The 13,786-nt window shown below is 43.0% G+C and overlaps 1 protein-coding gene across 5 annotated transcripts in view; it reads left to right on the top strand.

The window, feature by feature from the left end:
- The window catches only part of LOC106560268 (E3 ubiquitin-protein ligase LNX), a 93,363-nt gene that overhangs the window by 69,956 nt on the left and 9,621 nt on the right, over positions 1-13,786 (top strand). For all 5 annotated transcript variants that reach the window (XM_014122978.2, XM_014122977.2, XM_014122981.2 and 2 more), the window contains 3 exons: positions 2,920-3,125; positions 3,434-3,853; positions 5,791-5,925. In XM_014122978.2, the coding sequence (XP_013978453.2) occupies positions 2,920-3,125; positions 3,434-3,853; positions 5,791-5,925 (761 nt within the window). The remainder of the gene's footprint in view (positions 1-2,919; positions 3,126-3,433; positions 3,854-5,790; positions 5,926-13,786) is intronic.

Raw genomic sequence — 13,786 nt, 5'->3', positions numbered from 1 at the left:
ACTATTGCACACAGTGTGAGTCCATGCAATTTATTATGTGACTTGTTAAACAATTTTTTTCTCCTATCATAATTCCACTCTGACATTATGGGGTATTGTTTGTAAACCAGTGACATTTCTGAAGGCTCTGTAGAACGGCTGATAGATACAGAGCACAAGGCAGTTCACAGAACTGTCAATTTAAAGACATTTTGCCCATTTATACATTACTAATGTAGCTAACATTAGATGTAGCTAACATTAGATGTAGCTAACCTTGCCTGGATTCGGCAGTCTCTTCCAGATCATCATGACATTTGTAGTTCTTTATGACAGCCGCATTAGCAGCTAATTAAAATGTCATTTTGGGGGGGTAAATACAGGCAAATATAATGATAAAAGTCATCTTGTCCTTGAGAGATTTACACGGTTATGAAAATGTCACGCCAGGTTAAGCTTTCTTCTAATGCATGTGTCAAACTTCTTCCACGGAGGGAAGTTTTCTGTGTCTGCGAGTTTTCGCTTCTCCGCTGTACTTGATTGATTAATTAAGGTCACCTGGTTGTCTAGGTCTTAATTTAAAGGAAAAAACTAAAACCAGCAGACACTAGGCCCTCCATGGAATGTGTTTGACACCCCTGTTCTAATGCCTCTTAAAGGGAAAGTAAGTGAAAGTAATCAGATTACGTTACTGAGTTTGTGCGATTATTAAAAAATAGCACAAAGAAGATGTTAGGATCATTTACACTGAACAAAAATATGAACGCAACATGTAAAGTGTTGGTCCCATGTTTCATGAGCTGAAATTAAATTCCCATAAATGTTCCATACACTGTCAGATTTTGTGCGCAAATTTGTTTACGTCCCTGTTGGTGAGCATTTCTCCTTCGGCAAGAAAATCCATCCACCTGACAGGTGTGGTATATCAAGAAGCTGATTAAACAGCATGATCATTACACAGGTGCACCTGTGAGTTGAGGTGCAAAGAAAGAGCCATATCTCAGACTGGCCAATAAAAGAAAAGATTAAGATGGGCAAAAGAACACAGACACTGGACAGAGAAGCTCTGCCTAGAAGGCCAGCATCCCAGAGTCGCCTCTTCACTGTTGACATTGAGACTGGTGTTTTGTGGGTACTATTTAATGAAGCTGCCAGTTGAGGACTTGTGAGGCGTCTGTTTCTCAAACTAGACACGCTACTGTACTTGTCCTCTTGCTCAGTTGTGCACCGGGCCTCCCACTCCTCTTTCTATTCTGGTTAGAGCCAGCTTGCGCTGTTCTGTGAAGGGAGTAGTACACAGCGTTGTACGAGATCTTCAGTTTCTTGGCAATTTCTCGCATGGAATAGCCTTCATTTCTCAGAACAAGAATAGACTGACGAGTTTCAGAAGAAAGTGCATTGTATCTGGCCATTTTGAGCCTGTAATCGAACCCACAAATGCTGATACATAACCAGATACATAACTTGTCTAAAGAAGGCCAGTTTTATTGCTTCTTTAATCAGAACAACAATTTTCAGCTGTGCTAATGTAACCGATGTGAAATGGCTAGTTAGTTAGCGGTGGTGCGCGCTAATAGTGTTTCAATCAGTGACGTCACTTGCTCTGAGACCTGAAGTGGTTGTTCCCCTTGCGTTGCAAGGGCCGCGGCTTTTGTGGCGCGCAATGTAACAGTGTAGGTTCCGTCCCTCTCTTCGCCCCAACCCGGGCTCGAACCAGGGACCCTTGCACACATCAACAACTGACACCCACGAAGCATCATTACCCATCGCGCCACAAAAGCCGCGTCCCTTGCAACGCAAGGGGAACAACCACTTCATGTCTCAGAGCAAGTGACGTCACTGATTGAAACACTATTAGCGCGCACCACCGCTAACTAACTGGCCATTTCACATCGGTTACACTAACATAATTGCAAAAGGGTTTTCTAATGATACATTAGCCTTTTAAAATGATAAACTTGGATTAGCTAACACAACGTGCCATTGGAACACAGGAGTAGTGTGTACAGTATGTGGTTGTGTATTTGTGAGAACTTTATATCTCAGTTCTCTGTCAGTACAGTTGTATCTGTGTAAACGTGTGTGTGTGATTTTTATCTCCACCCAAGCAATAACCTTGTGGAAAAGTCAATGTGAGGGTTTTCCCAAGCATACTTGGTACATATAGATATATGTGACTAATGATACAAACATGTGGAAGGATGATCAGCCAAGTGGATTTTCCCCTTAGGCTTGTTTTGCTAACCTGGGGGAGTAGAGACAGCTGCTTCAACGCTAAACCTCTCTACGCGGCCTCTTTGGCTTCCTCCCTCTGTCTATTTCTAGCTCTCTCTCTCTCTGTTTCTTTTGCTTTCTCCTTGGCCTTGCATTCTGCCTCTGTGAGAGTTCCTTTTCATCATTGAAATCAGAGTAACACACTACTTCTCTCCCTCCCTCATTCTCTCACTCTCTATTTTTCTCTCCTCTCTCACTCCCTCCCTCCATATCTCTCTCTCTATATATATATATATATGTGTATGTGTGTGTGTGTGTGTGTGTTTTTGTATATGTGTGTGTGTATATATGTGTTGTGTGCATATATGTGTGTGTGTGCATATATGTGTGTGTGTGTATATGTGTGTGTGTGATTGTGTGTGTGTGCATATATGTGTGTGTTATATATATGTATATATGTATGTATGTATGTATGTATGTATTGTATATGATCATTTATCATTTATTTATACAGTACTAGACAAAGCTGCCATTAAGGAAAAGGGTGGCTACTACGAAGAATCTCAAATTTAAAATATATTTTGATTTGTTTAACCCTTTTTTGGTTACTACATGATTCCATATGTGTTATTTCATAGATTTAATACAAATAAAGAAAAACCCTGGAATGAGTGGGTGTGTCCAAACTTTTGACTGGTACTGTATATTTCCCTCCTTCACTCTCAGTGCTGGCTCTACCCCAGCTCCATCACCTGATCCCTGATGGTGAGGTCACCAGTATTAAGATCAACCGTGAGCCCTCGGAGCCACTGGCCATCAGCATCGTGGGGGGCAACGAGACCCCCCTGGTGCGTATCCTCATCCAGGACATCTACAGGGAGGGGGTTATCGCCCGGGACGGACGCCTGCTGCCCGGAGACATGATCCTCAAGGTCAGTTTTTGTTCAAAGTAAGGTGGAGTACTATTCGCCATGTATGTGACTGAGGGGCGGCAGGTAGCCTAGTGGTGAAGAATGTTGGGCCGGTAGCTGGTTCGAATCCATTCTCCCCGCTCCCCGGGTGCCTCCGCAGCTCTTTGATTCAGAGGGGTTGGGTTAAATGTGGAAGACATATTTCGGTCAAATGCATTCAGTTGTGCAACTGACTACGTATCCCCTTTCCCTGTATGTGTTGTGTATTTGAATTTCTCATCACAGCATATAATCTGAGACTTAACTCCACCTCTCCCTCTCATCTTCAGGTGAACGGCATAGACATCAGCAATGTGCCCCACTGCTACGCCCTGGCCACCCTCAAAAAGCCTTGCCAGCTTCTGCGACTCACTGTGCTGAGAGAGCAGCGCCACCGTTACCGCTCACACTCCGGGCACCACGGGCATCCCCACGACGCAGCCGGGGGCTATCCGCCTCATGGCCTCCCCCATGGCCAGCCCTTGAGGGATGACAGCATCCACGTGGTCCTGGCTAAGAGCACCCCAGAGGAGCAGCTGGGCATCAAGCTGGTGAGACGACCAGAGGAACATGGAGTCTTTATCTTCCACCTGCTGGAGGGCGGCCTGGCGGCACACGACGGGCAGCTCAGCGTCAACGACCGCGTCCTCGCCATCAACGGACACGACCTGCGCTACGGCGCGCCAGAACACGCCGCTTTACTCATCCAGGTCAGTCTGCAGGGGTTAGAGGTTAGGGAGCATTGGTTGGTTGTGGTTTACAGTGGTTAGTAATGGTATGTATTTCTTGTCTCTGGGTCCTGTGATATTATGGCTAGTAGTGGTGTGTGGTTCTGGATCATTGCACTCTGTTGGCTGGCTTTGTCCCTGTCCATTGAGGTTAATTGTGGTTAATTGTCGTGTGTCTGTGGTCGACTGGGCGCTGCTCTATTGCTTGGCTGAGGCTCTGCTTCCTGGTGGATGCTGGGTAATTGCGGTGGTGTGTTTCTGGTTGACTGTGGGATGTAGCTGTGCTGTGCTCTCTGGGTCTGAGGAGACTGATTTGCTCTTGGGGTTCTCTGAGGACCCAACATGGCACACAGCAGACTGTTGTTGTCAGAGATTAAGAACTGTCTGGAAACCGATTAAATTAGTCAAATTAAGGCGATAACGAGCTGGACTGGGTAATTTAGGAGGCAGCTCTGCGGCACAGAGAGCACAGGCACTCTCAAATGAGCAACACGGGAGGGAGAGCTGTGTGTGTGTACTCACAAATGTGTTCATGTGCCAGTGAGTGTGTGTGTGTGCGAGAGTGTGCATGTTCATCCGAGTGAACGAGGGAGTGAGTCGCTGTGTGAGTGGGTGGAAATACAGCCTGAAAAAGAGACAAAAGAGAGTAATAAAGAGCATGAAAAAGAAAGGTAGAGGAAAGGTTGTAGAGAGGTGAGAAATACAGATTGTTAGAAAAATAAGTTTAAAGGTGAGTTTTTGAGTTGAAGTTGGAAAAGTCATAGGGAGAGGGTGAGGGCAGCAGAAAGACTGCAGTATTATGAGAGAGAAGAGAAGAGAAAATGGGGGTGAGAGTCACACTAAACAGGCTGCTTCCTGAAGCAAGTAAAAGGGTGCAATTGAAATGTGTGTTTGTGAGTGTTTTGCACACCACATATGTTTATTATTTGTGTAAACCTCTCAGGGGTAATAAAAGTTTTACATATTTTACTGCCTGGCCAAGCTCTGTGGGTGATTTTTTTTTTCCCCTTGAGCTGTGTTAAGGGGTTGTTAGGAGGAGATGGAACATGTCCACAGGTTTACCTCAGGGCATTTCTATGTATGAGCACCAACATGTGAAGTTCATAGGATTATATCAAATTGGGTGTCAAGTGAAAGCAAAGGGAGAAATTAAGGCATTGACACATAAAATTCCAACTGAAAAAATATGCATAAGTAAAGGCTTTGATTTCTGAATAGACAGATGCAAACGGGGTCTTAGAAAACATCTACCAGAAATGAATGCAATTCATGATGTAATTCCTTAATTCTGTAACTCCATTACCGGGTGTAAGTCCACTTCACTTACTGTCGTAAAATAACAAAAATATATTTTTTTCTAACTCAAGGTGCCATGTCATACAGTAGCTTACACCACATTATTTCTGCAGACGTGGTCACATTAAAACCTAAGGGAGATTTTACCATAATTCTGTTACCAAAGTTTGCTTCTGCACAGTTCTTCCACAAAATAAATGTTTGTAAATGTTAGTCTAAATTGTTAAAAAATAGTCCTTGTGCATGGAGTTGTATGGTTTGTTAAACTTTGAAATTAATGCTTTTTGTTTGGCATACATTTTAAAGTGAAAGAAATGAGTCAAAGCGTAATTCCATGAAATTGCCGCTCACACTCTACCCTCAATACAGCATCTGGGATGAGCAAGATGGGCCTGTTTGAGCTGTTATAGTTTCTGTGTCTCAGTCTAGTTATGTGGCAGTGAAGTTGTTTTTATTAAGTGCTTGTTTGGATATCTGGATCAACTTCAGTGAAGCTGTATTCAATGTTTATTTATGGGGCTCAACCATGATATTCTTCTACAAAGTGACTGTTTTTATTTTAATTGCTATGTGTGTCTGTCTGGTTCTGAGCTTGGTTGTGTTTGTCTGTTTGTCTCCTGTAGGCGAGTGAGGAGCAGGTCCACTTCATAGTGTCTCGTCAGATCTGTTTACCCACGCCTGACCTCCTGCAGGAGGCTCCATGGGGAATGGACGGCCCCCCTCCATACTCCCCAGTGGACATGGCGCCTGCGCTACTGGTTAGCAATGCATAAAATGCATGACGCACGCACAAGCATAGGCACACACACACACAAACACAAAAACACAGACACAGGTTTGTTTGAAGAGCTTTTCTTGAGGTTACACACACACTAAAACCCCAGACTTTGAGCTCTATTCAATCCGTATTGCGGAAGTTCAGCATTACAGCGTGATTGAAATGTAAAGGCAATGTTCCTGCATTAGCGGAGACAGCATTTACGGGAAACGCTGCATATGTCGGCTCAATCGGAAATTACCTTAACATTTATATTGCGCAATCTGTAATGCTTCAGAGATACAGACTGAAAGAGCTCTTTGTATTCCTGCCTCTTCTTCTTATGTTAAATATTCCCTTTTATGTGAAAATGATCCTGAGCCGTACTATTCCTCCATCAAAGAGGAGCGTGTCATCCCTGACAGTGCCAAAGTGTTCCGCTCCTCTCAGAGAGCCATGTGCGGTGGCCCAGAGCAGCCGCCTCTCTCTCTCTGAGACTATTATCCATGAAGAAAACATCGACAGGATGAACACACCTCCACGCTTAAACAGGATTTTCTCCAACTCATTATTGGAGCTGACGAATTCCGTTGTTCTGATAATGATCAACTTCACAGCTCTCGTCTCGCTTTCTTCTCACTTTCTCTATTTCAGGTGCTAATTCTCTCAGACACATTGTTAAAACTTTAGAATGTGTGACGCCAGAGTGGAGTGGTACTGTATTCTTCAGGTAAAGTCCTTGGCATCAAAGCCAGTTGAGAGAGAATGAGGCTGTAATAGAAAGAACCCTGCAGAGATAGCAGGTAGCAACAATAACAAGGTATTATCGTTCTGAGATAAGCTAAGCCACCTTCAGCAGGACTATAGATCATATTTAGACTAAATCTAACCAGACCTTTATATTGTGTTGTAATATTGGTCTTAAAGCCCCCATGCAGTCTTAGTAATTTTATTTTAAATCATCACTGTATGTCTAAGAAATCACTGTCTGTGTTTATTTAATGAAAAAAACATTAGGAACACCTGCTCTTTCCATGACATAGACTGACCAGGTGAATCCAGGTAAAAGCTATGATCCCTTATGGATGTCACCTGTTAAATCCACTTCAATCACTATAGATAAAGGGGAGGAGACAGGTTAAATCGTTATTTTTAAGCATTGAGACTATTGAGACATGGATTGTGTATGTGTGCAATTCAGAGAGTAAATGGGCAAGATAAAAGATGTAAGTGCCTTTGAACGGGGTATGGTAGTAGGCACCAGTTTGAGTGTGTCAAGAACATGCTCAACAGTTCCCTGTGTGTATCAAGAATGGTCCACCACCCAAAGGAAATCCAGCCAACTTGACACAACTGTGGGAAGTATTGGAGTCAACATGGAATGCTTTCAATACCTTGTAGAGTCCATGCCCTGGCGAATTGAGGCTGTTCTGAGGGAAAACAGGGGTGCAACTCAATATTAGGAAGGTGTTCCTAATGTTTTGTGCACTCAGTATTTATTGTTCTTTTTTGGCCCTTGAAATGCTCAGACCGATAGGATGGTCTAGAGCCCACCCCCTTACCCAGATGAACAGTCAGTCAATGGTCTATTATAATCAGATCACATTGTGACATCATGATGTGGGACAAAAGTTCCATCCCACCTGAACAGGCTGAAATTCCAGATATATTTTTTTTCCAAACAGAGGTGCATTCAACAAGACTTCTGTTTGTGAACGCTCATGGCGAACTATGTTTGTTTTCAACAGATTCTTTCTGGTAAAACAATGGATAGAACACGTAAAATGTTGATTTTTAGCTGCAGCTTCTGCAATAATCGATGACTCTTTAGACTAGAGGTCGACCGATTATGATTTTTCAACGCCGATACCGATAACGGTTATTGGAGGACCAAAAAAGCCAATGCCGATTAATCGTCCAATTTTTTTATTCATTATTATTATTATTATTATATATTTTTTTGTATTATTATTTTTTTTACATTTATTTGTAATAATGACAATTACAACAATACTGAATGAACACTTATTTTAACTTAATATAATACATCAATAAAATCAATTTAGCCTCAAATAAATAATGAAACATGTTCAATTTGGTTTAAATAATGCAAAAACAAAGTGTTGGAGAAGAAAGTAAAAGTGCAATATGTGCCATGTAAGAAAGCTAACGTTTAAGTGCCTTGCTCAGAACATGAGAACATATGAAAGCTGGTGGTTCCTTTTAACATGAGTCTTCAATATTCCCAGGTAAGAAGTTTTAGGTTGTAGTTATTTGTCACGTCCTGACCAGTATAGGGGTTATTGGTTATGGTAGTTTGGTCAGGATGTGGCAGAGGGTATTTGTTTTATATGGTTCGGGGGGTTATGTGTATGTAGAGGGGTATTGTATTTATGTGTTCCAGGGGTTTTGGTGTATGTTCTTGTTTTGGGTTTCTAGGTTTTCTAGGTTTTGTATTTCTTTGTTGGCCTGGTGTGGCTCTCAATCAGGAACAGCTGTACATCGTTGTTCCTGATTGGGAGTCATACTTAGGGAGCTTGTTTTCACCTGTCTCTTTGTGGGTAGTTGTATTTGCACTGCTGTTTGTTGAGCCTGCAAAACTGTTAGCTGTCGTTTATTGTTTTTGTGTTCACTTTAATTAAATTAAATTAAATAATGAGCACGCAACCCGCTGCGCCTTGGTCCCCTTCTCTCTTCAACGACAGCCGTGACATTATTATAGGACTATTTCTCTCTATACGATTTGTATTTCATATACCTTTGACTATTGGATGTTCTTATAGGCACTTTAGTATTGCCAGTGTAACAGTATAGCTTCCGTCCCTCTCCTCGCTCCTACCTGGGCTCGAACCAGGAACACATCGACAACAGCCACCCTCGAAGCAGCGTTACACATGCAGAGCAAGGGGAACAACTACTCCAAGTCTCAGAGCGAGTGACGTTTGAAATGCTATTAGCGCGCACCCGCTAACTAGCTAGCCATTTCACATCGGTTACACCAGCCTAATCTTGGGAGTTGATAGGCTTGTAGTCATAAACAGCGCAATGCTTGAAGCATTGCGAAGAGCTGCTGGCAAAACGCACGAAAGTGCTGTTTGAAAGAATGCTTATGAGCCTGCTGGTGCCTACCACTGCTCAGTCAGACTGCTCTATCAAATCATAGACTTAATTATAATATAATAAACACACAGCAATACGAGCCTTAGGTCAATAATATGGTCGAATCTGGAAACTATCATCTCGAAAACAAAGTTTTTTCTTTCAGTGAAATACGGAACCGTTACGTATTTCATCTAACGAGTGGCATCCCTAAGTCTAAATATTCCTGTTACATTGCACAACCTTCAATGTTATGTCATAATTACGTAAAATTCTGGCAAATTAGTTCGCAACGAGCCAGGCGGCCCAAACTGTTGCATATACCCTGACTCTGCGTGCAATGAACACAAGAGAAGTGACACAATTTCACCTGGTTAATATTGCCTGCTAACCTGGATTTCTTTTAGCTAAATGTGCAGGTTTAAAAATATATACTTGTGTATTGATTTTATGAAAGACATTGATGTTTATGGTTAGGTACACGTTGGAGCAATGACAGTCCTTTTTCGTGAATGCGCACCGCATCGATTATATGCAAAGCAGGACAGGCTAGATAAACTAGTAATATCATCAACCATGTGTAGTTAACTAGTGATTATGATTGATTGATTGTTTTTTATAAGATACGTTTAACCTGTTTAGGATAGGGGGCAGTATTGACACGGCTGGATAAAAAACGTACCCGATTTAATCTGGTTACCACTCCTACCCAGTAACTAGAATATGCATATACTTATTACATATGGATAGAAAACACCCTAAAGTTTCTAAAACTGTTTGAATGGTGTCTGTGAGTATAACAGAACTCCTTTGGCAGGCAAAAACCTGACAAGGTTTCAGGCAGGAAGTGGCCTGTCTGACAAGTGTCGTTCTTCTTGTCTCTGTTTATTGAAGAGTGAGGATCTTAGCTGTCCCGTGACACTTCCTACGGCTGCCATAGGGTCTCAGAAGGCGGCAAAAAGCTGAATCGTGGCTTTGCAGGCTCTGGCTGAAACAAAGTAGCGCGTTTGGGTAGTGGCTGGTTACAGTACTGTGAGACTCAGGCGCGTGCCCGCGTCGACCGAAAGCTTTGTTTACTTTCCTCAGTTTAGCTAAATGGACATTCCCGGTCGGAATATTATCGCTTTTTTACGAGAAAAATGGCATAAAAATGGATTTTAAACAGCGGTTGACATGCCTCGAAGTACGGTAATGGAATATTTCGATTTTTTTTGTCACGAATTGCGCCATGCGCGCGACCCTGATTTACCATTTCAGATAGTGTCTGGGACGCACGAACAAAACGCCGCTATTCGGATATAACGATGGATTATTTTGGACCAAACCAACATTTGTTATTGAAGTAGCAGTCCTGGGAGTACATTCTAACGAAGACAACAAAAGGTAATCAAACTTTTATAATAGTAAATATGATTATGGTGAGTGCTAAACTTGCCGGGTGTCTAAATAGCTAGCCCGTGATGCCTGGGCTATGTACTTAGAATATTGCAAAATGTGCTTTCACCAAAAAGCTATTTTAAAATCGGACATATCGAGTGCATAGAGGAGGTCTGTACCTATAATTCTTAAAATAATTGTTATGCTTTTTGTGAACGTTTATCGTGAGTAATTTAGTAAAATGTTAGCGAATTCCTCCGGAAGTTTGCGGGGGGTATGCTAGTTCTGAACGTCACATGCTAATGTAAAAAGCTGGTTTTTGATATAAATATGAACTTGATTGAACAAAACATGCATGTATTGTATAACATAATGTCCTAGGGTTGTCATCTGATGAAGATCATCAAAGGTTAGTACTGCATTTAGCTGTCTTCTGGGTTTATGTGACATTATATGCTAGCTTGAAAAATGGGTGTCTGATTATTTCTGGCTTGGTACTCTGCTGACATAATCTAATGTTTTGCTTTCGTTGTAAAGCCTTTTTGAAATCGGACAGTGCGGTTAGATTAACGAGAGTCTTGTCTTTAAATAGCTGTAAAATAGTCATATGTTTGAGAAATTGAAGTAATAGGATTTTTAAGGTTTTGAAAATCGCGCCACAGGCTTCAAGTGGCTGTTACGTAGGTGGGACAAATTCGTCCCGCCTAGCCCATAGAGGCTAATGCTAGCTAGCAACTTACCTTGGCTTCCTACTGCATTCGCGTAACAGGCAGGCTCCTCGTGGAGTGCAATGTAAAACAGGTGGTTAGAGCGTTGGACTAGTTAACCGTAAGGTTGCAAGATTGAATCCCCGAGCTGACAAGGTAAAAATCTGTCGTTCTGCCCCTGAACAAGGCAGTTAACCCACCGTTCCTAGGCCGTCATTGAAAATAAGAATGTGTTCTTAACTGACTTGCCTAGTTAAATAAAGGTGTGTAAAAAAATGTAAATAAATAAATCCGCAAATCGGTGTCCAAAAATACCGATTACTGATTGTTATGGGCTCCCTGCTTGTGCCATTAAACCCCTACAACTCATCCAGAACGCCGCAGCCCGTCTGGTGTTCAACCTTCCCAAGTTCTCTCACGTCACCCCGCTCCTCCGCTCTCTCCACTGGCTTCCCGTCGAAGCTCGCATCCGCTACAAGACCATGGTGCTCGCCTATGGAGCTGTGAGGGGAACGGCACCTCCGTACCTTCAGGCTCTGATCAGGCCCTACACCCAAACAAGGGCACTGCGTTCATCCACCTCTGGCCTGCTCGCCTCCCTACCTCTGAGGAAGCACAGTTCCCGCTCAGCCCAGTCAAAACTGTTCGCTGCTCTGGCACCCCAATGGTGGAACAAGCTCCCTCACGATGCCAGGACAGCGGAGTCAATCACCACCTTCCAGAGACACCTGAAACCCCACCTCTTTGAGGAATACCTGGGATAGGATAAAGTAATCCTTCTAACCCCCCCTTAAAAGATTTAGATGCACTATTGTAAAGTGGTTGTTCCACTGGATATTATAAGGTGAATGCACCAATTTGTAAGTCGCTCTGGATAAGAGCGTCTGCTAAATGACTTAAATGTAAAATGTAAATGTAAAATGTAAATGTTATGAAAACTTGAAATCGGCCCTAATTAATCGGTCGACCTCTACTTTAGACCCTGGTACTGATGTCACGTAGTGGCTACTTATTTTAGTGTGTATTGATAAGAAAAAGTGAGCATCCGATTGGAAGAGTCAAGGGTTATGTGGAGGAAGTCATCCCTCGATACAACGACTTTGCCTTTCGATCTCATTTTATGATGAGCCGAGAAACGTTGCAGGTAATTTGCATGTGTAGATGATCTCTGTGTTTTGATTAAACTATCCTAAATAAATGTGTGTCATAAAAATCTCCAATGATGTAGCTAGCTAATGTTATCTATAAGCACTAATGCATCCCAGAGTCTTAGTTAATTGACCAACCAGACAGCTGTGTGGGTGGGGTGTACAGTCAACCAACCAGACGGCTGTACATTAAGCATATTATTTATACGGCCCCTTATCTATCGACAGTTGCACAAAGGGGAATTAAGTACAATGTAAAAAAGTACATTGTAGCCTATAATGAATAATACATCATTGTATCATTGCTATTTGCCTCTGTCTTACACACAGAACAAAGGCAGGACAAAACTCTAAGATGACAAAATCCAATTTTGCTGTTTTTCAGATATTGTGTGAGGAACTCATCCCTCTGGTTCCATACAGAGGAGAACGACTGGAGGATTGTGTGTTGGCCTCTCTGTGGCTGTTGGCCAACTGCTCCAAATAGTAGATGGCCAGAACTAGCTGATGCCCACCTACCTCAAGTGGCCAACACCCTGTCACACCCTGACCTGAGAGAGCCTTTTTTTATGTCTCTATTTAGGTTTGGTCAGGGTGTGATTTGGGTGGGCATTCTATGTCCTTTTTTCTATGCTTTGTATTTCTTTGTTTTTGGCCTGGTATGGCTCTCAATCAGGGACAGCTGTACATTGTTGTCGCTGATTGGGAGTCATACTTAGGCAGCCTGTTTTCCTTTGGGGTTTGTGGGTAGTTATTTTCTGTTTTGTACATTTTGTGAGCTGACAGAACTGTTGGCTGTCGTTCATTTTCTTGTTTGTTTGAAGTGTTTCTTATTATTAAATCATTAATATGAACACTCACCACGCTGCGCTTTGGTCCCCTTCTTCTACAGACGACAAGCGTTACACACCCACCCAGTTTTCAGTTCTGGAGGCTGGGTTCCAGGGTATCAGAGGGTTCCCAGGTGTGATTGGGTGCATAGATGGCACCCACATTACCATCAGGGGGCCCTCCGAACATCGGGATGCCTACATTAACCGAAAAGGCCAGCCCAGCTTCCAGCTGCAAGCTGTATGAGACAGCCGAATTCGTGGGGGAACGCTGGTTCTGTGCATGATGCAGGGTGTACAGGACCAGCGACGTCACCTAGATGCCCACCTTCTTATCCCCTAAGCCTGGATCTTATTGTCCCATTCAGGGACAATGGTCACCCAGTGGACGAGCACAAGCGATTCAATGCAATCCACAGCTCCACCCGAGTTCAAATCGAGAGATCCGTTGGCCTCTTAAAGTGCATTTGGAGGAGGCTCCAACATCTTGACATGCTGCTGCTGGAGAAGATTCCAGATGTCCTCGCCAGTGCTTGTGCCCTCCACAAAATGGTCCTCATCCACGAGGGCATCACACAGGACTTGGATGAAGACTATGTTGTGGCACAGGCACGTAACATCGAGCCAGTCCCTAATCCTGCAGACAACAGAGTGGCCCTACGTAACCAGGCTGCCCAGAAGAGGGACAACAAAATGGGCCG

Source organism: Salmo salar, chromosome ssa10 (genome assembly GCF_905237065.1).
Source record: "Salmo salar chromosome ssa10, Ssal_v3.1, whole genome shotgun sequence".
Classification (NCBI taxonomy): Eukaryota; Metazoa; Chordata; class Actinopteri; order Salmoniformes; family Salmonidae; genus Salmo; species Salmo salar.
This window is presented reverse-complemented; position numbering and strand designations above follow the sequence as displayed.